This window comes from Balearica regulorum, chromosome 2 (assembly GCF_011004875.1).
Source record: "Balearica regulorum gibbericeps isolate bBalReg1 chromosome 2, bBalReg1.pri, whole genome shotgun sequence".
Classification (NCBI taxonomy): Eukaryota; Metazoa; Chordata; class Aves; order Gruiformes; family Gruidae; genus Balearica; species Balearica regulorum.
In genome coordinates, this window is record NC_046185.1 from 9,569,117 (window position 1) to 9,595,518 (window position 26,402).

Below are 26,402 nucleotides of genomic sequence, written 5' to 3' on the forward strand. Positions count from 1 at the left end.
CAACCCCCCTGCCATGGGCAGGGACACCCTCCACTATCCCAGGTTGCCCAAAGCCCCATCCAGCCTGGCCTTGAACACTTCCAGGGATGGGGCATCCACAACCTCTCTGGGCAACCTGTTCCAGTGCCTCACCACCCTCACAGTGAAGAATTTCTTCCTAATACTTAATCTAAATCTACCCTCTTTTAGTTTAAACCCATTACCCCTTGTCCTGTCACTCCATGCCCTTGTAAAGAGTCCCTCACCATCTTCCTTGTAGGCCCCGTCAGGTACTGGAAGGCTGCTATAAGGTCTCCCCGGAGCCTTCTCTTCTCCAGGCTGAACAACCCCAACTCTCTCAGCTTGTCTTCATAGGAGAGGTGCTCCAGCCCTCTGATCATCTTTGTGGCCTCCTCTGGACTTGCTCCAACGGCTCCATGTCCTTCTTATGTTGGGGGTCCAGAGCAGGGAAGGGACCTCAGGAGGTCTAACTCCCCTGCCCAGGCAGGACCACCTAAAGCCAGTTGCCCAGGACCATGTCCAGATGCCTTTTGCAATGTCTCCACAGGAAAAGAGTGGGAGGGACGCTCAACAACCTCTCTGGGCAACCTGTGCCAGTGCTCGGTCACCCTCACAGCAAAAAAAGGTGCTTCCTGATGGTCAGAGGGAACCTCCTGTGTTTCAGTTTGTGCCCAATGCTGCTTGTCATGTTACTGGGCACCACTGAAAAGAGCCTTGCTCTATTGTCTTTGCATCCTCCCTTCAGATATGTATAGATGTTGATGAGATCCCCTTGAGCCTTCTCTAGGTTGAAGAGTCCCAGCTCTCTCAGCCTCTCCTGAAACGAGAGATGTTCTAGGCCCTTAATCATCTTTGTGGCTCTTCTTTGGACTGTCTCAAGTTTGTCCATGTCTGTCTCATACTGAAGAGCCCAGAACTGGACACAGTACTCCAGGTGTGGCCTCACCAGTGCTGAGTAGAAGTTTCATTTCTCCAGCCTGTTAAGGTCTCTCTGGATGGTAGCACGACCCTCTGGTGTATCAGCCACACCTCCCACTTCAGAGTCATCTGCAAACTTGCTGGTTGTACACTCTGCCCCAGCATCCAGATCATTAATGAAGACATTACCAAGATTAAAGTCAGTATTGCCACTGGCATACACTGCTAATCACTGGCCACCAACTAGACTTTACATTGCAGACCCTCTGGGCCCTGTCGTTAAGCCAGTTTTCAACCCACCTCACTGGACTCATCCAGCCCATACATCAGCAGCTTTTCTATGAGGATCTTATGTCAGACAATGTCAAAGGTCTTTCTGAAGACAATGATGTACTTCACAGGGCCTCGGAGCAGCCAAGCCTTTTGTTCATGTATTTTTACAATTCTCAATTTGTCAGACCTCTCACTTCTCCTTGCTAAATCTCAGTGGACAGTTTGCCTTTTTTGATGGCATCTTTGAAGGGTTGCTGTGTCTGACCTTGGCAGAAAGCACACCTTCCCAATGAGGAGAAGCCTTCCCAAAGCTCGTTGACTCAACCTTCCCCTGGATTTCACTCAGCTTTGGATCAGAGCCACTGTGGATAGACGAGAGCAGACTTCTCAGCCCTGAGGAATGCCAGTGTTTAAAGCTGTATAAATTTTCACTCAGCTTTCATCACTGAACACTACCTCTTGCCAAGCTATTAAAGCCATATTCACATAGCCCAGAGATTTTGTGAGTGATTAATAACAATGGGATGATTGTTATTTAATTACAGCCAAGAGTATTAGGGAAAGCTACTATACAGTGAATGCACCTGCAGAACAGACTTCTCAGTATAGATCCTTTACATGGCTGGAGCTATATTACTAAGATACACTGTGGACATAATGACCCTAAGGAATCCCGTGGAAGGATTAATTAATAAATGTTGAAGTGTGTTTGATAGAGGAAGTGATCACATGGGTGGGGTATATATCCAAGTGGGTATAAATAACTTAGTACTGACTTTGTTGAATTCCATTTGTCCTCCATCCAACTGCTTTCAAATCATATCCCTCAAGGTAAGCCTTTCTAGATGTACTCTATAATACAGGCATCAGGAAGAAAACAATGTAGAATAAGCTATTTGGGACTGTGGAGTTGTAGACTAAAGTGCAGGTAAGAGATCCGGGATAGTAGATGATTACAGATATTTAGAGCTGTTAGATTTATAACCTCACTTCCTGATGGCATATTACAAGAGTTTTTAATAGAAATGAATGCAGTGTTTGACCTTATACCTAGGGAAACAAGTAACCAACAGTAGATACATATTTGAAAATTCATAAATAAATGTTCATTTATTTGGCTGTAAAAAACTCCGTGCCTGGCTGACTTAGAAAATAATTCTAAATATAGGGTAAACTGTGACTGTAGTTCAAAACCTATCTACTGTCTGTCGTTTAATGAACACTAGTGCAAGGCTTTTAGCTCTTGAAGAATTCTTTATACATGTTTATGTAAAGGCAAGCACACCTAGAACTTTAAGATCTTCAAATAACATAGTGTTTATGGTTAGGAAAGTATATGATACATTAGATCAGTCCCAACACAGATTAGAGTTAATGTTTGACTATGAAGTGGGAGAGAGTGAAGCAAACTATTATAATGGATTGCAGAATAACTGGGTTCAATACAAGTAATCCCAGACTGTCTCTTCATTTACACAGCGTTTCACAGGATCTGCATTTAGACATATGGTGAAGAATTGTTTACACATCCTGTTAGATGAAGCTGTGAAAACTGTTTGCAGAACCAAAAGAAAATTAAAAAGTACACCTTTTTTTTTTTTTTTTTTGCTAAATGGACTTTCCCTGTTGAGGGAACTTTGACAGAGCCTACTGACTCACCTATAGCAATACCAAAATAAATATTGTTACTCAGGTTTAAAGATGGTATTGTTAAAATCTGGAGCATATCTAATGCTTATATTTGCTGTAATATGTGTGCTTACTATGAGAAAGGTAAAAACTGCATTGCATCTAGCAGAAATATGGCCGGGCTACAAAAAATTATTTCCTAGAGATGATGTCTTCCCACTCTCAGATTCAAGAGATGATAACATTTTGCCTAATATTTTATTTACTCAACAGGCACATCAGTCTGCTGTGTGACTTTTTCTTGTCTTTGGATCAAACAAAAAATGATTATAATTCTGCTGATGTCTATGTCAATGGTCTTGTATAGTGGTAAGTGGCCATGTATTTTTATTATTATTTGACATTTATTCCTAAATATTATTTTAAGTATGTGTATTTGGAAACAGTCCTTTAGAAACATGCCTTCTGTCCCCTCCAACCTAGTTGTTCAACACTCAGACTATGGAGTAGATATAAAACATGTTTTTCTCAGGACTTGTAGTGAAGCAAGAAACATTTAATGGGTTTAAAAATATAACCAAAAATTTGCAACTTCCTTTCTGCTAGCATTTCATCATTATTTAAGTCCTTGAAACTCCAAAAAAGTCACAAATTACATATAAAGAAATTCCACTCATGAAATACATATGTGTTGTCTAAATTCTCCAAACCGTTCGGTGCATCCTGAAATATAACTCATCTTCAGCTAAAGCTCCTCCTTCAAATTTTACTTTGAATATGGCATTTTTCTTCATATAAATCTTTAGATTTTATTGTCATGGATCAATGAGCTTCCCCATGACAGGGATGGGCAAACATTTCAAATTTCTGGAGTCCCTGCACTGTGAAGGAAAGTCATTAAGAGTAGCTGCGTGCAGTAGAGGTGTTAAGACTGCTAGAAGGTCTAACACCATTTCTGGTTGCTCCATGGGGTTATTTCTAAAGCAAAAAGAAATCTCAGCACCTTGACATAGAAAATATCTTCACTGACCTACTTTAATTTCACCAGTTGCCTCTTTTCTAAGGGGTTGTATGCATTAGAAGTCAGTAAAGAAACAGGACTAAGACAAAATGCATGGGAAAAATATATTAAAGAAGCTGAAGTTTAGGACTCCTTGTATATGAATAGAAATCAGGAAGAACATTGCTATTTCCCACTGCAGTGATAGAGAATGCCAAAATACCTACACAATTTGCTCATAAAAAATAAAAGGGTATTTACTCCCCAGATGTCAAGGGGACTATATATATTGATGATATCTAATGCACTCAGAAATATCTGGACACTCAGAATTTTTTCTGACATAAGGTTTGAAAGAGGTCTCCCCTATAACCTCAAAAGGCTGTGCCACAGCTTTTAGATTCTTTCCCCGCAGCTAAGCACAATCTGAGTACAAAGATTGAAAATGCTACCTTTTTTAGGTTTGGAGATGATTATTGATTTGTATTTATGTGGGATCTATTCTGCTGATCTCTTTGAGACTGAAGCAAATATCTGTGCATGAACTAGCATCTCTGAGAGGAGCTAACGGGATTTATCTTGAATAAATCAAATAGGTTGGATTTGATGCACCCTGACTTTTCCCAGCACAATCAAGGTTTCTGCTCCCCCAGGATTCTGACTATGTCCATGCCCTCTATTATGACATTTTAATTAGCTATGACTGCAAAAAAACCAAGACATGCACTGATTTATTTTTTTTTATTTTTTTTAATGGGCTTTTTTCATATAACACTTCAGGAAACGGTTGTCAGAGGAACAACATCACAGACATAGTCCAGAAACATTTTTACATGTATCTGAATGTTGAAAGAAATTCTGTGGATAAGGCATACAGCTGGAAAGCCCAAGAGCTGATATATCATAGAATTCTCCTCAGGACATGTGCCAAGTCATTTAGCAGGTTTTAGAGCAAGAGAAGTTGACCTCCCTGGGGTCTTCTGAGGTGTAAAGGATTGATTTTAGCAGTGCAGTCTTTCACTGGCTATACAGGGATTGACATAGGAACATTAGCCCCAGAAGACATGACAGTAAAAGAAGAAAAGAGAATAATTCATCCAGAAAGTATTTTCTCTTTGTCCCTCCCCCCACAATTTAAACAAAATTAAGCAATCTTGTTAGCAAACATTGGTTCATTGATCTCAACTCAGTGACAATTACAAATATCATTCTTAGTAATGAAAGGATTAGAAGAGCCAGAGGTTTACCAAGCTGCAGACCCTGAGGTAGAGGTTTTTCTCCAGGGAGTTTCAGACATTTATGTGTTGATTAAGCATATGCAAATCAAGTTCACTGAGAAGAACTAAGTGCAAGTGAAAGATGCTGGAGCAGTCACAACTTCCAGCAGTTCTGCAACGTGGCTTTATCAATTCTGTTTTCTGTCTCATTTCAATTCAATGGGATTTTCATGTTTTCCAAAATTTTGCTGAAAGGACTAAGTGGCCAATGGCCATTCGTCAACAGACACTTGACTTTGAGTCATGGTGTTATACAACGTTTCAAAACCTGTCTCTAGATGCAGTTGATAGAACATGGCTTAGGGGAAGGATGTCATTGCAGAGGAAATACAGGCTTTACCCCTGAAAATAAGGGACAGGTTTTCTTTAGCAAACATGGCCTAATGTGTGTGCAAATATATAGCATTTGATGCTATTTGTTTTGCAAAGCACACTATTACTTTCACTCTGAATTCCGTGTGGCTGTCAAGCTTTCAACAGACTTGTTCCAGTTCTGCGAAAAGGCCAGGTGCTGTTGGGAGACCTTTTCTGGTTTGCGAAAAGCAGTCTGTTCCCCTCGGACCTGCTGCAATGAAGGACGCTTCCGATGGATTGCTTTTCATTTAAAAGCTTTTCATTGTGACTGAGACGTTCAGGGAAACGGTAACATAAGAGGAAGTACCTTGTCTTACTTGCCTCAATCCCATATCCATACTCTGCCACTAAACTCGAGAAATTAATTGCTGGGGGCGTATTGACTGTTACCAGGATCATCTTTTTCACTCCACAAAAATTGCAGACATCCTGAGATGGCCCTTATATACAATAAATAATTAAAAAAAGGTCCTATTTTCTCCTAAACCTTTGCTAAACATAGTGTTAAGCCTTCTATGATTCTATGATTCTATATCTAAAACCCCACTACTCCACTTTGTTCTCTTACACCTATATTTGTTGCAGGAAAATTTAACAGATTAGCAACATAACTGTCAGCTCTTTCCCAGAATCTTTCATAGACAAAATGGACAGCTTTCCTAATGCCAGTTATTCTGACACATAAACTGTGATGTGAATTTAACACTACTTTTTTTTCTTCAGTTTTTAGATCCATAAGCCAATAAATACCCTCTACTTTCTATCTTTTTTTTTTAAAAGACAAGTTTAAATAAATCTAAAATAACATATTGTCTCCTAAAATTATACAGAAGATAACAAAAAAGAAAAAAAAAGAGAACAAAAAAACCAAATATGAAAGGAGAGAACAAGTATTAGATTTCACCCTAATTCATGACATGGCAAACAGAAAACAATAAAAGTGAAAAATGTACCACAGTATCTTCAAAAGGAAAAAAAAAAAAAAAAAAGATTAGTAACTTAAGAAAGACATAGTGATAGGAACAGAAGCAATAAGGCAATAGGCAATGAGGACTCAGAGAACTCAGTCTGAACTCCATTCAGCAAGCTCTGAGGGCTTCTCCTGAGCTTGAGTCCTGGGGCCAAAGCTGCCGTCGCTGCTGGAGGGAGATCTGTAGATAACCACAGAGCAAAAGGCCAAGGAACGGAAGAGGTTGGCACCTTGCTGGAACAGCAGGCGCAGAGATTTTTGTGCAAACTTCTTCACTTCAAATATGTGAAGAGCACAGGACTGCAGAGTAGAAACATTTGGGACAACGCAAGTACTTGGGCAACTAAAGCAGTTTTATGCAATTCTATTAATTTATGCCAGTAAGTGCTGCTGTTCAGAAGAACACAGGATTACAAGGGTTCGCACATCCTCACCAGCAATACCTCAGTTTAACACAGGACTGTTGGTTGGGGGGTTTTTTATTATTTGAAGCCAATGTGACTTCCCAGCATGTTCCTGGGCTTTCCTGGGTTCTGTTGAAGCTAAGCTAATGTTTCATGGCTTTGATAAATCACCTTGCTAGTGTAGGAAGGTATTCAAAATGCTTGTAGTGCATGTGTCATTATGAAGTATATGTTGCTGTGGTTCTTTTTTTTTTTATTTTAAAATCTTTTTCTTCTCAAATTTGTTTGCTGAGGTAGGTGGCCAAGAATTGGAGCCGCCAGCATTTCTGCCAGAGCTTCTTAACACTCCTGAAAGAATCTTGAGTAAGAAAGGTTTAAACTTTACTTTTTACAATATTGTGTGGCAATGGGGAATCACTCGTACTCCAGAAGCATTGCAGGGAAGTGTGCAGCTAGCAAATAGCTAGTAACTCTTATCTCAGTATGGTTTAACAACCAAAGCAAGACCGGGGGCTGTCTGGGGACAGTTCTTGTCACCTCATTTTTTTAAAAGAAATGTGTCTTTTTTTTTTTTCTTTTTTTTTTTTTTTTCCATTTAGACAATGCCACATTCTTCAATGGAGTCTTTCAAAATGTGGAGAGTGTTGCATTATTTTTTGGTAAGTATGTGTTCCAGTTGTACTTGAGCACTGAATAGAAATCCTGTGGAGTTTGTTTTTATATATACTGAAAAGAAACAGGGATTTTTGAGGCTGTAGATTTCCCCAAAGACTGTAATACTAAATACTGCCAAATGTCAAGCATTCCTCAGTGTCCCTGTGTTACTGCCTTGTTTAGGCTCTGCGTTCACGTGAACATCCCCCATGTGTGACCCACACCTGGCTCACCTCCATTTACCATGCATATTACGGCTTTTCTCTTTCCAGACTGCCTGGGTTCTCACTTCACCTGGTTACAGTCCATCTTCACTAACTTCCCTGCCCTGCTCAACTTTGTGAACAAAATGAAGTGTGTTACTGGTTTTTGTCCCAGGGATTTTGAAGACTATGGTTGCTCTTGCCGGTATGAGATGGAAGGGCTCCCAGTGGATGAGGCTGATGAGTAAGTCTTATCCATGAGATGTCCTCTTCTGCCCTGACTGGCTGTCAGTGCCCTCATGCTCTGATGACCTTAAGCCTAACACTTGCCTAAATGATTTAAGGACAGTTGTGAAAAAATAGAAGATTTATTCAGAGGGTAAGTAAATCCCACACCATTCGGCTCTGTTAATCTAGTTACTGCTCACTTGCATCCTAAATATCTGATATGACTTACAAAACGTAACTTCAACTCTGGTTTATCAGCCCTGTCCCATGTAATTCCTACCTGCTGGTGAGGACTATCTTTTTGCTAGGCCAATGCCCTGTATCAGTTGCCTTACAGCATGGCTTGGAAACAGATGAAGTCGAGGTGGTCATTATCTACGGCATGTGATGATCCACTTGCTTCTCTTTTCTCATAGCTCGGAGTCGCTCTGTATTTCCCCGCACTTCAATGTGCAGAAATACTCTCATCCTACAGAAAAAAAGCAGAGTCCCCCACACCTGCATATAATTCCCCCAGTGCAACTCTGGTGGCACAGCTGGTTTAAACTGGTTGCAAAGAGTGGCCACTAATGCAATAGAATAAATAAACACCATACCCATCTCCTTGACACATCTTACCCAGAGGTCTCTAAATTCTGAACAGATCTTTGTGAACAAAACCTCATTCATTTCTTTGTACTGGGGAATTCCGTCTCACACGTAAATTGGTGCCAGAAACTGGAGATGCTGTTAATGAGGTGAGTGGGAGAGCATTAATCTGAGCAGTTAGGGGGTTTACAGCCTTAGGAACTGTTGGTATTGGGAGCTGTGTAATACACGAACGATGTAAGCTCATAGTGGACCATAATGAAAATGCTGGCATCTGAGGGGGTTGTAAGCATCAACAGAATCAGGTTACTGCTAAGTATAACTTCAAGTGGCTTGGAGGTTAAGTAGATCTTGCCCTGAATACCTGTCTACATGCAGAGGTTGTCAGACCCTGGAGCATCCAGGCACAGCAAAGAACAATGTAGCTCAATGGCTCTTCCCGTACCATGCACCAGGAACAAAACCATCCACAGTCCGCTCTGCTGTGGAGGGGTACTGCCCCAGACCCTGGCTGGGCTACTGAGAAAAAACATAAACTCAGGCCAGGACAACCAAATGGTTGTTCACTTATGCCAGCATGAGGTGTAAAAAGGAATTAAGAAAGAATCACGATCCATCCATGTCTAAATAGAAACAAAAAAGTTTTTTCCAACAATGTAATGTAATATGTTAATTCCCTGAGTGAAGACAGCCACAGCTCAGAAAGGTCTAATGCCTATAGCTAGATGGAAACTAATCCATCCACTTTCCAGCATGGCATGGCTGGGAAAATGAAGATCTAACCCCGCTACTGGAAAAACGCCATGGAACTTCTCATGAAAGTTTTTCTGAACAATCGTGATGACATGCTGAAATGAGAGCTCGAGTCAGTTCAATGGACTGATACCCGAAGAGCTGAGCACCTGGGCTTTCGCTTCACTCAGCTTCATTTTAATGCAGAGCAGCATAAATACAGAAACAGTGGAATGATCTATCAGCAGTTTTATCCTGAGAAACATCCACAGAGTGACTTTGTGTTTACAAATCGGTTAGCAGTCCCCTGGTGAGGTTCCCTTAGCAGCAGGGCAACCCCACCGCAGTTTGCAGTAAATGGAGACTGATTATTGTTTTGCCACTGACACAGATACGCCCTTGGTTCCAGAGAGCCTCCAAACAGGTGGCTGCTATGTGTCTTTCTCAGACACGGTTCCCACAGTGTTGCAATTTTTTTCACTAAGTTTATTTCTTAGAAACTACTTTTGCAAGATTTTGTCGCTGCCATTTCTGTTCCATAAAAAAAAAAAAAAAAAGGGCTGAACATCTCACTGTAGGTTTTTAAGGCATTTGAAAATGTTTTTGTCCTTAAGCCCAACCTTTTCCCATTTCCCAGAGTAGCTAATTGTCATATCTAAATTAGGACCGTAGTCTACCTCCACAGTCCGTGGGGAAAGTGAAGCATGCCCAGAGGGCAATCCATGTCTTACAATCCCCTGCTCACAGAGGGAAGGCAAGTAAATTTTCTGATTAACTGTTGCATTAAATGTTGATGTAATTGTGATGCTCTAAGCAACCAAGAACTGCAGAGAGTTTGTATTAGTCTAATTATGCAGTTAGAGGAGCTTTCAGGTGCCAACACATAACTAGACCTCAGGCGGAGACAGGAGTGAGTCCTGAGACCTTTCATCAGCGGTGTTGTGGTTTTACCCCAGCCGGCAGCTGAGCACCACGCAGCCGCTCGTTCACTCCCCCCCATCGGGATGGGGAAGAGAATTGGAAGAGTTAAAGTGAGAAAACTCGTGGGTTGAGATAAAGACAGTTTAATAGGTAAAGCAAAAGCCGCGTGCACAAGCAAAGCAAAGCAAGGAATTCATTCACCACTTCCCATGGGCAGGCAGGTGTTCAGCCATCTCCAGGAAAGCAGGGCTCTATCACGCGTAACGGTTACTTGGGAAGACAAACGCCATCGCTCCGAACGCCGCCCCCCCCCTCCTCTTCCTCCAAGCTCCTTATAAACTGAGCATGACGTCATATGGTATGGAATATCCCCTTGGTCAGCTTGGGTCACCTGCCCTGTCCGTGTCTCCTCCCAACTTCCCGTCCACCCCCAGCCATCCCGCCGGCAGGGCAGTGCAAGAAGCAGAAAAGGCCCTGGCCCCGTGCAAACACTGCTCAACAACAAGTCCACAGAACAAAAACATCTCCACACTATCAATGCTGTCTCCAGCACAAATCCAAAACGCATCCCCACACCAGCCACTATGAAGAAAAATCAATCCTCTCAGCTGAAACCAGGACAGGCGGTATGTTTAAAACCCTGTTCCTGATGGAGTTTACAAACTTCAGCCTGGGGCAGAGTAGTGTCTGTGGTGTGGAGGAACCATCAGGACCTCTCTGCTGAATGCTGTTTGCCCTCACCTTTGTTCAATACGTTCCTGCAGTCTCCTACACCAAGTTACAGCAGGGAGCAAAACCACTAACAGGCAGCAGAGACACTGGAGTGCAAGAAATTGGGCTTTGAAACTTCATCAGCTGGGATAACGCTATTCGTGAGCTCCGATCCGCTGCTGGTGACCTGAGCAAACCTCATCATTGATGTCTTTCACCAAGCCAGAAGTCTGATCGCGGTTAGGACTTGGACTGCTTCCCTGGTTGTGAGGACATATTAAATATTGCAATAATTATTTATTAATCTAGTAAGTGATTAAATATTAAATGCTTCCTAAATATAGGAAGTGAGAAAGCGAATGCATAGCCTAGAAGGGAGCCTGCCAGGGGCAGGTGTTTGCTGCCTGCTCAGCTCAGTGCAGGAGTGCTTCTGTCCACCGGTGAGTTCAGGCCATATGCAGGGCTGCGGGTGATGGGTGATAACACATTCACTGCGTCTTTAACAAAAGTCCCACATGAGCTTAATTAAAATTAACTCCTTACATTGTGATTGTGAGTTAACCCTTCCTGGCAGCAGATGCTGGGTTTGAGTGTTAATGTTGTCTTTGCATTCGGCATGGTCAAGACCAAGGGCAATTCAATAACAGACCTATGTTCTGGGTCCATTTCTCTGAAATGAGGATATTTCAGTCTAAATCTAACAGCAAGCCACTGCTTAATTTATCTAACAAACTTATACGAGGTAAATGATGACTGAGTGTTTTACTGGTGTTTCATTTATAGCTGATGTCAATGCACACAGATGTTGCTATAATATAGGAGTAGATGGCTTGCCTGTTCAAAAACAACTAAAGAGAAGAGAGGATTGATGAAGAGCTTGTTGGTTTAGTTGTCTTTGCATTGCTATTCACAGCTAAGTGGTCATGCAGGCACTTGAGGTTTGCAGGACAGCAGGGGTGTAGGAAAATGCAAGGATTCTACCTGCTTTAATTTTGTGGTAGTAGGAGAAAATTGCTTTATTCCGGTGTGAGAAAAATATTTTGTGGCCCCTTCCCATGGCTAAATGGTGCGTTTTAATGCTGATATTGTTGCATAGAAGAGAAAGTACAAGAAACAGAGGATAACACTGCATGTATTTATATAGTCTCCGTGAGACACAGGGATTCACAAGGAGTTGCAGAGACATTACCACTCCATGAGTGCCAGGTTCTCTGTAGTTCCCCAAATCTGCTGTGAGAAAGGCTGTGGCAGGGCTGGAGCCAAGACCTCCAGAGCTGAGCTGTAAGAACTCAGGTGCAGCAGAAGGAGAGGAATGTAAGTGTGGTCTCCCACAGCATGCAGACCTGCTCCTACCACTGAGTTTTGCATCCAGCTGTACTTATGCACTAGACTGACTCAGGGAAAAGCAGTACTCAGCCTTTCTTCTGTCTCGGGACCACACTGAGGACCTCTTTTTCTCTTTTGGCATCTTTTACATTCTTGTCTAACAGTGACATGAAAGCATTGCAGTCTGATCTTGAACTGTGTGAATTTTGTGTTATTTCATTTTTTAAGATGCTGTTTCCAGCACCGCAAATGTTACGAGGAAGCAATGGAGATGGAGTGCACATGGGATCCATCAAAGATTTCTACAGACATCAGCTGCTCTACTGAAAACCTGACCTGTGGTAAGATTAACCTATATCTCAAGAGCGTAATACTGGAACCTCACCATGACCGAGAAGTTCATTCACGTCTACCTACCAAAAAGCATACACAAATTAAGCAGAAACAACCTCCAGACGTGGATTTTTAAGGGCTTAAGTGTTATGCTCAGGAGTGAATGGAAATAGGAATACACAAAGGCATCAAAGCCCAACTGGGCAGGGAAATTGAAGTCCGACAACTAGAAACTTGCCAGGGCTCCTCTACTGGGCAGCCTCTTGCTGAGGTTTCGCTGACTTTGCAGGACCACTAAGCATTGCTTATCTCCACACATCAGAAATGCAGTGGATACTGGGGAGAGACCTGAAAAATAGTTCCCTTCTGAAGCTTCAAGGCCTGCTTTTTATATACTTTGAGGGATCAAATTCTGCATTGCAGGATCATATACACTCCTCAGATACAATAGTATCACCAACGAGGGCAGAGACCATGCCGTTATAATAGGAGCTACTCTGCAATACTAATATGGTCCTGGCAAGTGTGAAGTGGGGCCCTTTAACGCCTAATCAATTTTAATATAATTTTTCAGCAAGTATTGACTCTCAGAAAAGACTATATGGTAGAACGTGATTTGAGGATACCAGTAAAGAGGAGCAGGATCCCCAAACCAATACCCTCACAGCTTGCTTAAGCAACAATCTATCTGATCTAATTTCCTTTTCTTGTTTCAAATTAAAACCATTTTTGCTATTTAGGCCAATCTATAAAGGTCCAAGTGCATTTAAACGTGACTAGTGCTTTTTTAGCTCTTTCCACACTTAATAATCAGAAAACATTTTGTTCAAACTAAAAAAAATGAGGAAGAAAAAAATTAGTCCCCATCAAAAATATGAAACCTAAGTGTGACAGCTCTAAAAGGTCAATGTTTTATTTTTTAAATCCTGAAAGGTAGAAGGTTTTGAAGTAAGAAAATAGTATTTCCTGGGAAACTCTTTCATATCCTTTGTAAGGAGCAAAACACATCTTACATGAAAGGCTTGGCTTGTGGACTATGACTTCTTGAGGTGAGGAGGAATATTTTAATGAAGTCTGTGAAATGTCAAACTCAGTATCAGCTGGGTTAAGATTTCCATGGAAAAACTAGAGGCAGCAAAGCACTGCTTTGTACTCCTCACTCCTCTGCAGAACAGATTGGCACAGGCAAGTGGCCTACTGCCAGTCGTGCCCGGCTACATTGGATGGCGTTTTGAAAACAAACTGTGTTGGACTGTGAAACTTGACTGTGTTTGACATGAAGAAGCACAGTATAAATAGGTTTGCACTAATGAATGTAACACAAACCTTACAGGGAGGAAAAGGCAGGAGGGGGAAAAGATATTTCAATAGTGGCTTGTTTGGATTTTTATTTCGTTTCCAGAGTCTGTGGATCCCTGTGAACAGTTACTCTGCAACTGCGACAAAGATGCCATTGAATGCTTTGTGAACGCACATATTAACTCTTCCTTGAATGGGCTGGATGTCTCCTCCTGTCCATCTCTGGTTACAGGTAATAATAAGGATCTGATCAACTGCCTCTTCCTGCCAGTTTTTCCACTGGCATCAAATTTGACCCAACGAGAATGAAGCGGGGTGCTTTCCTGCACTGAACCTGGCAGTCTGTCCTATTCTCCATTTCATGCGTCCTTTTCATTTACTGCTACTCAAGTGAATACCAAGAGAGAAGAAAAAGGTAGACTAATTGTCATCCTGGAGCAAGTCCAGGAGAGGTTACCGAGTTGGTGAGGGGGCTGGAGCACATGATGAAAGAGGAGGCTCAGGGGAGATCTTTTTGCTGTCCTCCATATCTGATGGGGTGCGTAGAGAAGATGGAACGAGACTCTACTGGAGGTGCACAGGGACAGGACGAGAGGCAAGAGACACAACTGCAACAGGGAAAATCCGGTTAGATATGAAGAAATTTTTTTTTCAGGAGGCTCCTGCCATCCCTGTGAGGCTCTTGCCAACCTGAATGAATGGGTGACAGCGGGAGTGATTAATGCCCCACTGAGGTCACCAGCAGGAATGCCAAACTGAAACTATTGCTAGCTCAAATGCCCCCTTAGATCATGCAAAAACTAGCTGGAAAGGCAAAAATAAACCCACTCTGCTCTGTTACTTGATTTCCATCTTGGAAGAAAAAATCCTCTCTAAAGATGAAGGGGATATTTATCTCCTTTGTCATACACTGATCTGTGCTCTGTAGCTGAAATTACAGCCTTGTAAGACTGAATACCTGTGCTGTGGGAACAGGGCTGGATTAAAAACTTAATTCATATGGATTGCAATCAGAGCATGGCAGGGGGAGGACCTTTGAACTCCCAAGCTTAGACAGATGTGAAAAAGCACTGCTAGTTTTTTCTAATCCTTTGGCTTGCATTCACTCCCTCCAGTGCTAAGGATAGGGATACGCATCTATATCATGCTCTGGATGTGTGCATCTCCCGGTGAATAGGTCAAGGGAGAAGAAAATGCTGCAAGAAAGTTTGCATCTGAGCCAGAAAATTGTTTTGTGTAAGCCAGTAATCCTTCACTGGGATCAGATGGCTCTCATATAAAGTATGGCAGTTCCAACACATCACAAATCAAGGGAAAATTGTTAGGTGCTAACAGGAAAATCATGCTGGTTTTACCACTGCTGATAAAGATAAATTTCACTCTAGCTCACTGAATAGCTCCGCTAATTTTAGGCTCCTGATTATATTTCTTAATGGAAAAAAAAATCCTTTGAATGAAACATTTTTATTTAGTGTTGACTCATGTTGTTATCTTTTTGTCTAGCTGTTCTGTCCAGTTCATGCTTTGGAAAAAAAATAATAAAAAAATCATCCTATCTGAAAAATTTCTAGGAGAAGGACTTTGGTAGATTCTTTATTAAAGAGAAAAATGTGAATGAAACAGGGATATATTTGCCTAAACCTTTGCTTTAATAGGAATAAATTCAATGAACTGCTGATTAAACAGTGACAAACCCCCTTCTCACACTTTGGTCTGTGAGAGAGCTTTCTCCTTTTCAGAAACAACCAGCAAGAGAGAGATGACACCACTTCACACGGAGGGTATGTCCTTATCTCTGTAATTCTTTGGAGTATATTAAATCACGATAAATTTATACTCAGAAAAATAACACGAGTATATCTCAGAATTCCTTTCTGAGAAGCAAAGACAAGTTTTAGCAAGTTGTCAAAATATGAAAGGAAGAGAAAAAAGCCTAATAAACTAAAGCACCATTTTTGTGCCAAGCTTTTACACAAGTGCACAGGAAAAGTTCAGCCAAATGACTCCTTTTTCTGAGAAGGAATTCCTAAGAGAATCCTGAATCTCATTTAGAAATAATACACGAAGAAACACACTAAAAGCAACTTAAAAGTATTTTCAGATGGAGCCTTTTCTATTTTTCTGTTTGCATGCACATTTAAAACCCTGCTTCAACAAGGTTCCTAGCCAAGTGCCTGGATTTAAACATTTAAGTTTTCTGTTTAAAAGTTTAATTCTTACCTTCATACCTTCATTATAGGCCACGTATTTAAGTACCTGCCGAAATGGGAGTTTAAAGAATGCTGATTGCTAGCCAATTTCTCTTGTTTAGGCTGAAACTCGTTATGATAGAGACTGAGGGATTTTTTTTCTTTTATCATATTGTATGTTGCTGAGTAGAATTTAGTATCAGCAGTGAATAAATATTAAGACAGGATTTTAATACTGTTACTGTAATTATCAATAATTAGGTTTTTATTTGTTATATTTATATCATACAATAATTGTACAAAAAGGAAAACAGTAGGAATATTTAGAAATAAGTTCTATTCTGATGACTCTGATCCTGTGCAACCTGCTCTAGGTGATTCTGCTCTGGCAGGAGGGTTGGACTAGATGATCTCCAGAGGTCCCTTCCAACCCCTACCAATCTGAGATTCTGTGATTCTGTGATTCTGTGTTATGCCAAGATCCTGTCTAGTAAGCATCCAAAGGCACGACTCTGTGGAGTAAGAATGCTTTTATTTTTGCAGAGTTCCTTCATCATGGGACTGACAAAACACAGGCTGCCACTGCATCCATGGAAGAAGGTTTGCAACTTTCAGTGCAAGAAGCACTGGTTTCAGCTCCCAAAAACTGAAAGAATAAAATACAAGATTAAGCAGTTTGCTTGCTTTCTCCCCTTCTAAAAGGGCTGACAGAAAAGTAGATATAATATTGGTGATCAAATTCAAGACTGAATGAGAAGGTGCAATATTTCAATTTGTGCAGATGCCGTGCTTAAGCAATGTTTACAGTGAGTTTCCCAAGGGCTGAGAATGAGCACTCTACAACAAAACCTGTTTCCATCCAGACAGACTTTTTTTTTTTTTTTCCCCCCCGGGAACACAGTTTGCAGCAGGTGAGCTGTTTGGCAGAGACATGCTGTGTGGGTGCCAACCACTGCACCCACAGCCAATTGCATATTTGTTGTCTTTAAAGAGACATTTAATTATACAGGATCAAGCAGTAGCATGAGGAAAGGTTGAGCATGGTTTGTTACAAATGAGTCAGCAGTTTGGTGGTTTATTTATTTGCAACGTAGAGATCCACGTTGAAATCCCTCTCACTCTGGTGCCTCTTGGGTGAGTTCCTAAACCATGACACCAAATGGTTCTTCTGACAATCTTTTTTTTTTTTTTTTTTTTGCTACAATCAATAGTTAGCTTATTCAGGAATGGACGCTTGCAAAATCTCATTGCTGCGGTATGAGAAAACTGTTCGCTTCCTACCTGCACGGTGTGCACCGCAACACAAGAGGCCATGGCGAGAAGAAGGCCCTGAGGGCCAAGTCATACAGTGGTGAAATACAGAAGTAGACCGGTCTTAGACCATCCACTGCCTGATTTAGCTGACAAACTCTTGTAGTTTGGCCCCACCACAAGCAAAGCCCTACGGCCACGTACACAGACAAGCACACAAGCAATGCACACCGGATGGGTGCGACCAAGCCACCGCTCACCTCAGAGAAACGCGGGAGTTGTTACTTTGTGGGAGTGGGGGGAGGTGGAAAGTCGCGTTTCTTGAGAACTTAAGAACCTGGTTTCAATGTGGAGCGTGCTCTTCTGTGTTGAGAAAAAGCAAGTCATTTCCCTAAGTGTGAATCTGGAATAATGCAAAACCATATGGATTTTTTTTTCTTTTTCTAAGAAACAACGCTTCAGACTTGAACTTTTTATTTTTAAAAAAGTGCCACATGCATAGGGGCACCTATCTGAAAAAGCTTTATGTCGAGTGTAAGTGCTGGCTGCTCCTGTATTATCAGGGTAGGTTTTTTTACCAAATATTTCTTGTTCTCACCTAATAACAGCTCCAGTCTTGGTTCATGTTTTTCTAGCTGCTTCTGGGAGGCTTGGTAATAGAAAACTGAGAACTCCTGAAGGAGTGCGTGCACTTGTATTTGCACATCTGCAGCAATCTTTTACTTCCCCAAAAAATGATTACTTGTGCTCTCTAAAGAGACATAAGGCTCAAAATATTGCCAAGGGATAAAAATCTGTATTAGGAATTTTAGAAAGCTGAAGACATATCACAGATAACATGTCTAGTCAGACTTTGAAGGAAATATTTGGAGAACCTCTTACCATTTAACTACCTGTCTCCTCATTTAAGCCCATAGGAGCTTCACCATTGGCAACTGTGGGAACCGCATTCAGCAGAAGTGAAATACTGCTCAGAAACTTGTTCAAAGCAAAGACATTCTTCCTCACATCACAACATCCTAACAACAGACAAAAAAATGCAGATTTTTTTTTTTAAATATAATTTATATGTTTATAAATTTATCAAAATGTAGCTGGTGATAAATGAAAAGCATTTATCATGTAAATAAATAAATTAGAGGTTAGGGAAGTATTTGGGCCTGTAGCTCCCTATCCACACTTGACTTTCCATGCGGTAAACAAGGTGTTCACAAGGAATGTGGCATCCTGCTGTGCACCATACTAAGATTTTAAACATGATTCTCTGTAGTGTATTTGTCTGTCAAATGAATTTAATAGAGAATTTGCCGCTTCAGTCATACTGATGTTGCTGCTTTGTTAGTGTAAAGCACATTGTTTGAATGCAACCATGAGATATTTTATCTGTGTCACTTTGTCTAGAACAATCAATGACCCCCAGAGAAAAATGGGCAAATCTCTACACGTGAAATGCCTGAGTCTTCCTGCTTCACTGTAAAAGCTCTTCTCGGCAGCTTGACATCTCGTAAGAGTCTGTGCTGGCAACTTGTTTTCTGAGTTTATATTTTCTGTCTTCAACAGTGATTTCTTTTGAGCCCAGTAAGATGGTCCTGGGGACTTCCAAAGCTGGGGGTAAGAGTCTGAGTATACTTTTGTTGATGAATCAGTCCTGATTCCAAGTGAAAACAGATTGTGGTTTATGAAGCTCTATGGTGTTACACGCAAAAATCTGCAGCTCGGGATTTCTGGATTATACCTTTAGATCTTCTGCTGACTCGCACATCCCTGAGCAAACTACTTCATTTCTCCTAAGTACCCTCTTTATAACACAAGGCTAATAGTCATGTCTGGTTAAGCCTTACGATGATTTCAGTAAAAGCACTCCAGAAATGCATTGCAGAAATAGAGCAGGTAGGGCACTACCACCCTGCCTCTGCTTTTTGTACGGTTACCACAAGGGACCACAGAGGTACAGCTCCTGCTCCCTCCATCCCCTTGAGGAAAGGTGAGTGACTCCCAGCTTTTCTTTTCCTTTTGTCCTGGTTTCAGCTGGGATAGAGTTAAATTTTCTTACTAGTAGCTGGTATAGTGGTGTGGTTTGGATTTTGGATGAGAATAATGGTGATAACACACTGGTGTTTTGGTCCTCCCTAAGTAATGTTTATGTTAAGTCAAGGACTTTTCAGCTTCCCATGCTCTGCCAGTGAGGAGGTGCACAAAATCTGGGAGAGAGCACAGCCAGGACAGCTGATCCAAACTGGCCAAAGGGATATTCCATACCGTATGACATCATGCTCAGTATGTAAACTGGGGGAGCTGGCTGGGAGGGCACCATGGCTCAGGAACTAGCTGCATCACTTGTTTTATATATTCTATTATCATTATTATTATCATCATCTTCTTCTTCCTTTTCTGTCCTATCAAACTGTCTTTATCTCAACCCATGAGTTTCACTTTTTTTTCCTGATTGTCCTCCCCATCCCACCGGGGAATGGGCTGCGTGGTGCTTAATTCCTGGCTGGGATTAAACCACGGCACCTTTGGCTGCCACAGCAATACTTCCTCTAAAAGCATCACAGTTAAAAATCCATGCATGCTGACAACAGGGCTGCCAGAGAATCAAATTTAGATCAGAGTCAGATAGCAGATACGCAAACAATAAAACCAGACTGAGAAGTATTTGCTGTCCATTGCCTCCAGCCACTCATTTGCACTCGTCATGCTAGTATTTGTGAAAACCCCTTCATATAAGGTTTTCTGATATAATGGTTGATTGTTTAAATTACATTCATAGTATCTGCTGCCAGAAGCATTCATTTTGATTTTGTCTCCTTTATTAAACAGAATTTCACGGAATTCTTTCCCAGTCTAAAACCTACTTCAGCTTTTGCAGTTGTTATTGCTTTGAGCACAGCCACACCGGTAGCTACAGCTAGAAGTGGAGCACCTTGGTAGGCTTGGCGGTTTTCAGTGGCCCCTTTTTTGTAGAAAGGATCATTCAGGCAGTCTGAAGTGCACCAGAAAAATGTCAGGGACACTGAGTTTGGAGAGTAGAAAGTAGTTATTTTTTGCCTCTCATTACACTGTCTGGACCATGTCTCCCATCCCAGCACAGAAATATGGCATTGCTCTACTAAGCCCTGGTCAGAGTCACTAAATGTTCTCCTCCAGCAACTCGCTTGTACCAGTTGTGCTGGAGGTCTGCATGGCTCCTGGAAGATTATTTGTAATATCTGCTCTTAGCTAAGCACAGAATTTCCCAAACTCCAATTTTATTTTCTATGCCTAGCAGGAATCCCTTTCATTTCAACACTTCACTGTCAAACAAAGTGGAATAAAATGTGCACCTTGCTACCTATTAAAACTAGAGTGTTGCAATTGCTCCTTTTTTGCAACCTTTCATGGTCTTCCTTGTGTTCTTAGTGGTACTTTCATTTTTTTTTATCATCTACTCTTTTATCCTATGACAAGTTATTTTCAATGCATAAAAACAGAACTTCAGAGGAACAAATTAATGAATTTGAGTTTAATCCAATTAATAAGGTCAGCCAAGGAATTTAAAAGGAAAGGGTTTAAAAATATGGAAACACATGTTCACTAGTATTTTCAAAGTATTTTGTTTGTGAAATGCCATGTTCTTCTTATTGACATTTAGAAAAAATGAAACCTTTTGTTTTCCATTTTCGTTTACAAGTCAGCTTATATAAAAAGTGAAAGTTAAAAAAGAAATGTTAAGTAATCCCCAAATTAAACAAAATGTTCCTGCTCAAGAATAAAGCTTCAGATAATCTAAAAATAAACTTAAATGGGATTTTTAGGATGAAGAATCTCTTTAAAATTATGTTTCTATTCATCCACAACTTTTTTGTCCTTATTATTTGCTTGTGGTTACAATGAAGCAATCCTTCATTTGCCCAGCTCTGCATCAGTCAAATAATTTTCTACCTTGCCTAATGTTGCTATCAGTTTTGGTACCCTCATGTGAACGGACAGTTGGGTTTTTTAGCAATTTACTCAGAAAATGACATCTTACCTGCACTTTATCTCTCAGTATGGTTGACTAATCAGTAATCCATATGAGTTTCACCAACTGTCACAGCTCTTTACCACAGTATGCAACATATAAAATTAAAAATAAATAAATAAAAAAAATCAGTAGTTATACTGGTCCTGTTTAACCAGCATTTTGTTTTCTGAAAGGCAAGAAATGTGAAGAAATGACCAGTGTGGGTACTCTTTGCTTTTCCAATCTTCATTCTGAATTTGTTTTCTCTACAACCATCAGTTCACACGAGTTCTGCCTGAGGATATTACTCTGACCTGCTATCTAAAATGAAAATCTTGCTGTTTATTGCTCCATGTCTTCTGCTTTCCTCTTTCTGCTTATTCAGAAGAGGATGGATTTATGGAAGCTGTGGTCCCAGTGGAAGAGATAACCACCTCCCCACCCTCATTGCCAGGAGATACTAACTCAATGCAAGTCCAAGTTGTCCCCACCGAGAAGATTCCTGCAGGCACATATGCAAGGACAAAAGAAAAAGGCAAGTAAAAACTGAATTACACTTATTCTAATTTACAGCACTCCCCTATTCCTGTTCCCAGCTATCTGAGGATTCGATATTTTTCACAGACACATAGAATAAAACTATTTTCTTCCTAAATCTGGATAGATTACATCATAGAATACAGGAGACACCACACTGACTGCACTGGAAAGGGCAGTTCAACGTCAAACACTGACCAGGAAAGCTTAACTAACCATTAATAAACAGTCTTCCAACTATGAATTAAACAAATGTTAGAAGACAGCTAATTGATTATGGTTCAGAATATGCACTTTTGGACACATTACTGAAAGAGTTTACCTTTGCACGTCTAATCTATGCATATGTCATCTCCAGAGACAAGCCCTGCAAGGGGTGGCCAGAGCACAGCTTCCTCTGGAATGGCTCTGGAACTGGTGCTGTCTGACACGGGACACCATGAACCTGCAGGAAAAGGTAAATGAAGTTTTTTTCCCAGTTATATCTACTGAAATATTCAGCTACCTCTATCTTAGAAGGTAGGTGTATTTTACATATAAAGATTATAGTTATTCTAAACCAGACAAGCACATATGTATTGGTATTTATAAGAACAACAGGAGATGCAGTCATCTGCAAAAGCTTCCAACAGTTCAACCTCTTCCACCAATGTGCTGTCATTAACACAAATGCTATTTATGATTAGGCTACAAGTACATTTTCCATACAGTACAAAATCTAAAATGAGCTCAGTGAATGTTTCCCCTTGCTTTTGTTTTTAGGTAGTGATTTAACCACATCTTTGAGTTACCTTATTTCACAAGCAGCAGAAGCAATAAAGGAACTTCCCCTGCTCCTCACTCTGACCTCTTGCCAAAGTCTTGCCAGAGTCACTCTTTTTCTCACCATTTCTGATTCTGTTCCAACTCCTGCCCAGAGTTCACAGAGATCCCAAGGCATTTCAGACCTGTCCCTGCTACAAATCCACACTCATGGACTGTCCCATCCATCTTGTTAGGAGATGGAGAGAAGATGTCCATCCTCTCTCTCCCCCAATCCAACCACCAGCCCCGTCAAGTCCTTTTCCTGGCAAAGTCCCAAAAGATGCCCCCTTGACATTGTTTTTCCTGACATGGAACACATTATTCTCTCAAACCCACAATATCAGTTCCTCCTGGGTGGGTGAAGCCACAGAGGCATTAGAGTTGGGACACGGAGATGCCAAGACCTCGGCAGCGCAGTAACCATTATGACAGATTGCTCCTGCATTTGGGATAGGGGCATCCTAGCTCTAATATTGAATTGCAGTTAGAAAGCGTGAATGTCATAATCCAAGGTGGTTTCCCCTGGTTTGTAAGATCAGGAAACAATTCTCTTTGAAGTGAAAATCCAGACTTTTTCCTTTGGGAAAGCAACACTATTACCGATTGCTCTGTGACGGCAGCCAGGCTTTACTGAGACAATTTTTGTAAGCATACCATGAAGGAATCATGCACTTCTCAGTCCTAGTACACCTCTAATGCTAGGTGGAAGGTATTTCAAATGAAACAGAGAAGTTATTGTTTCCTCCAGTACAACATAGTCGTTGCCCAGCTATCACTGTGCAAGCACAAGAGGTTAGGACTCTGAATTAGCCAAGACAGAAGCTACTGAATACTCAGCTAGGTTTGAATACTCTAGAAGAGAAATTTAACTATGAAGGATTACAAAGGATTGCAAAGTACTCTCATTGCAATCCAATTTGACTTGTAATTCCTGTCTTCATAGGGATGTCTCTCCCCTTTAAATATTTCCCCCCTGCTTCTGTTGTCTTGCTCAGTAGTATTCTGAGAGCCATAGTTCATGGACTGGAACAATAATTTAGAAATAGTAAAATGTTGTCTTTAAAAGTTTCTGATAGCTCTGAAAATACTTCTAACCTCACAAGAGAGCCCCCAACCAGTGAAAACATGATGTGTCAAATAACCTTTTTTGCTTTATAGTATGTGAGAGATTAACCTTTCTGCAAGAGAGAGGAAATGGAAGAGTGAAGAGGGAGCTGCCCCACCTAGGAGAAATGCTGTTCTGTTTAACTGAGCGATGCCCAGAGGAATTTGAGTCTTACGGTTGTTACTGTGGCCAAGAAGGAAGAGGTTATCCTACTGATGCACTGGACAGGTGTGCGTTCTTCTATAATCTGCCATTAACTGTGGGTATTATTGGGGTGCCCATGGACCAACAAAGATCAGCATACCTCTCGTTGGGCCTTGTATAGCTACGTATCAGTAGTCAGGCCACATTTTGGGAAAAAAAAAAAAAATCCAGTTAACTACATAAAACATTAAATACTTTAATGTCACTAAGACACATTTTATTATGCATCAATGTTTTTGAGAGGACTTCTTATTAACTCAATTAAAATAAGAAAAGGAAATGATGGGAGGTAAGTAGAGCAGAAGGAAGAGCATATCAAAACAGATGAGGATAAGGGTTGACATGAAACTTGGCTAAGAGATGGTTTGGAAAGTGATTTATGAACCAAAGAGTTAACATACATCTGTGCTGCACTGTCCTTCAGATGAAAGCACAGCTCAAGAGACCTGCCGCAGCCAACCGTGTGCTGTCACGATACAACTGACAAAGAGGAGTAATTCTAGAGTAATGCGGAGAATTCAACCGAAGTAAAGAAATCTCGTTTAAGAGTGTTGCATTTACAATTAAAAATCTCTCCCTGTGTGGAAGTTCATAATAGTTGGGGCCACATCAGGTCTAAGTACAGCACTTAGTATGCAGCACACACAATTTTTCTACACTTGCACACAGATAAGACTGCCTACGGATGATCAGGTAGACTACGTGAAGGCTAGTCAAAGCTCTGGCTGCTCAGTTGTAGTGGGCATTGAAAACAAATAGATAAAATAATTGTGAGTACTCTGTGATGCACGAAGAGTAAGTATTTTCCAGTTACATCTACTGTTTATTTTAGGTGCTGCTTCTCTCATCACTGTTGTATGGAACAAGTTAAGAAACTTGGATGTCATGCAGAAAGAACTTCAAGATCTGAAGTTGTGTGTTTTGATCATAAGCCAAAATGTAAGTTCGGGTTAGAGGACATTTCTTACATCCTGATGACAGCGTATCAGCATTACAGATCGAATGCCACCATGCCTGTGAGCTGCTAGGGCTAGGCATGGAGAGAGAGAAATTTGGCTTACAAAATGTTAGCAATTCTTAACTGTAAACCCAAGCTTTTTTCCTAGTTGAGATAAAGGTTATTATACCACTGTGTATGATGTGACCAGGTCAGGCTGAGAAAATCACATTCAGATATTTTATGACTGGAGACAGAAGTCAGTCGTTGGTGTCCTTACTCTCACAAATTCAAGTAAAGCCACTCAGACCTTCACTGGCCCAGCACCTTGGTGTCAGGCTTATATTTAGATGATTAAAGGTGAATTTGGAGACTAAAATTCAAGGCAGATTTGAAAATTTTATTTTCAAAAGCTCCTCTACCCATGGCAAATTACCCATTGACTAATTGCAACAGCTTTCAAACATTAATTCTGAAACTTCTTTCTAAGGTATTGGTTGGAGCATGTGTGAGAAACTACTATGTGCTTGCGGTAAGACAGCAGCCGAGTGCATGGCTTCTGCCTTCTTCAATGAAAGCCTGAAGTTTCCACACAGGCAAGAGTGCCAAGAGGAGAAAGTCTCATGTCAGAGAGACCCTTATGGAAGGCCTTCAATCGGCACAGAAATAGGCGCCGCGATTTCCAGCTCCGAGGAGAGCAGTGAGGAGGAAGGTCCACTGTGGAGGGTATTAAGAAGAGCAAAGAGAGAGACACACCATCCCATTGGAAACTCCAGACCTGTGCAACATGAAGGCAGATAACCAACCACCACCACACGCTTGAGCAACGGCGCAGAGACTTTCGCAGTCAGCCATCGCGTACTCTGCTCTTTCTTGTCACTCTACATGTTGCCTTACACTTCCCAGCACACAAATGACGTAATCTTAGACTAGGTATTAAATGTTAGGCTGTAGAACTCCTTACCATAGTGAAGTCAGCATTATGGACCATCTAGGTCAGATATTACCTTAAATAATTATTTGACAATATTCTGTATTATTTCATTTGATTTCTATGTAAAATCTTTTCTGATCAAAGACTGATTTTTGTTAACTGCGTAGTTAGTTCAGACTGGATCTTGCTGATGGTGGCTAAGTATTTCAGGTTTTTAATTAAACCAATCTGCAACTACTCCAACTCCTTTTGCAGACATTCTTCCTTTACTGATCTTAGCATGAAACGCCCAAAAGAAAAGCTCATGAAAACAAGTTCCTTCTTCCCTTATCTAATTGCAGTTTTTAGCCTGCAGAGTTTCTGCTGGTCAGTCAAGTCATGACAGTAAAAGACACACACCTTGCTCCGAAGCGGTCTACTATGCATGGTTATCTCCAGTTTTGAGAGATTTCAGGATGCTAAAGGGAATGGCTTCCATGGAATTTAAAGGTTCTGCTTCCTGGAATCAATGAAAACTAATGAATTCTGAAGTATGTAATGTAAAGCTGGAAAAATGCTTTTTGCTTTTCACTGAACCCAAGTTTGCTCTTTTTTTTCTTCTTCAAATTCACCACTCGTAAGGTTCACCAATTACCA

The 26,402-nt window shown here is 41.0% G+C and overlaps 1 protein-coding gene across 1 annotated transcript; it reads left to right on the plus strand.

Moving 5' to 3' along the window:
• Positions 1 to 1,279: 1,279 nt before the first annotated feature.
• Positions 1,280 to 25,633, plus strand: OC90 (otoconin 90). Its single transcript, XM_075747209.1, has 17 exons — positions 1,280 to 1,308; positions 1,896 to 1,924; positions 3,094 to 3,189; positions 7,123 to 7,188; positions 7,425 to 7,484; positions 7,752 to 7,926; positions 12,417 to 12,529; positions 13,924 to 14,052; positions 15,560 to 15,601; positions 16,553 to 16,609; positions 18,821 to 18,872; positions 19,189 to 19,244; positions 21,631 to 21,780; positions 22,141 to 22,239; positions 23,745 to 23,919; positions 24,728 to 24,834; positions 25,323 to 25,633. The coding sequence occupies exons 1-17, from the start codon at positions 1,280 to 1,282 to the stop codon at positions 25,631 to 25,633; spliced, it is 1,746 nt and encodes a 581-aa protein (XP_075603324.1).
• Positions 25,634 to 26,402: the final 769 nt, after the last annotated feature.

What these genes read in the sequence shown, in the direction of transcription:
- OC90 (XM_075747209.1), top strand. Translation starts at nt 1,280, where the DNA reads ATGTCAAAGGTCTTTCTGAAGACAATGAT. An exon ending in TACTGAAAACCTGACCTGTG is followed by an intron (nt 12,530 to 13,923) that starts GTAAGATTAACC and finishes TTTCGTTTCCAG; the next exon opens with AGTCTGTGGATCCCTGTGAA. An exon ending in CCATGAACCTGCAGGAAAAG is followed by an intron (nt 22,240 to 23,744) that starts GTAAATGAAGTT and finishes TTTGCTTTATAG; the next exon opens with TATGTGAGAGATTAACCTTT.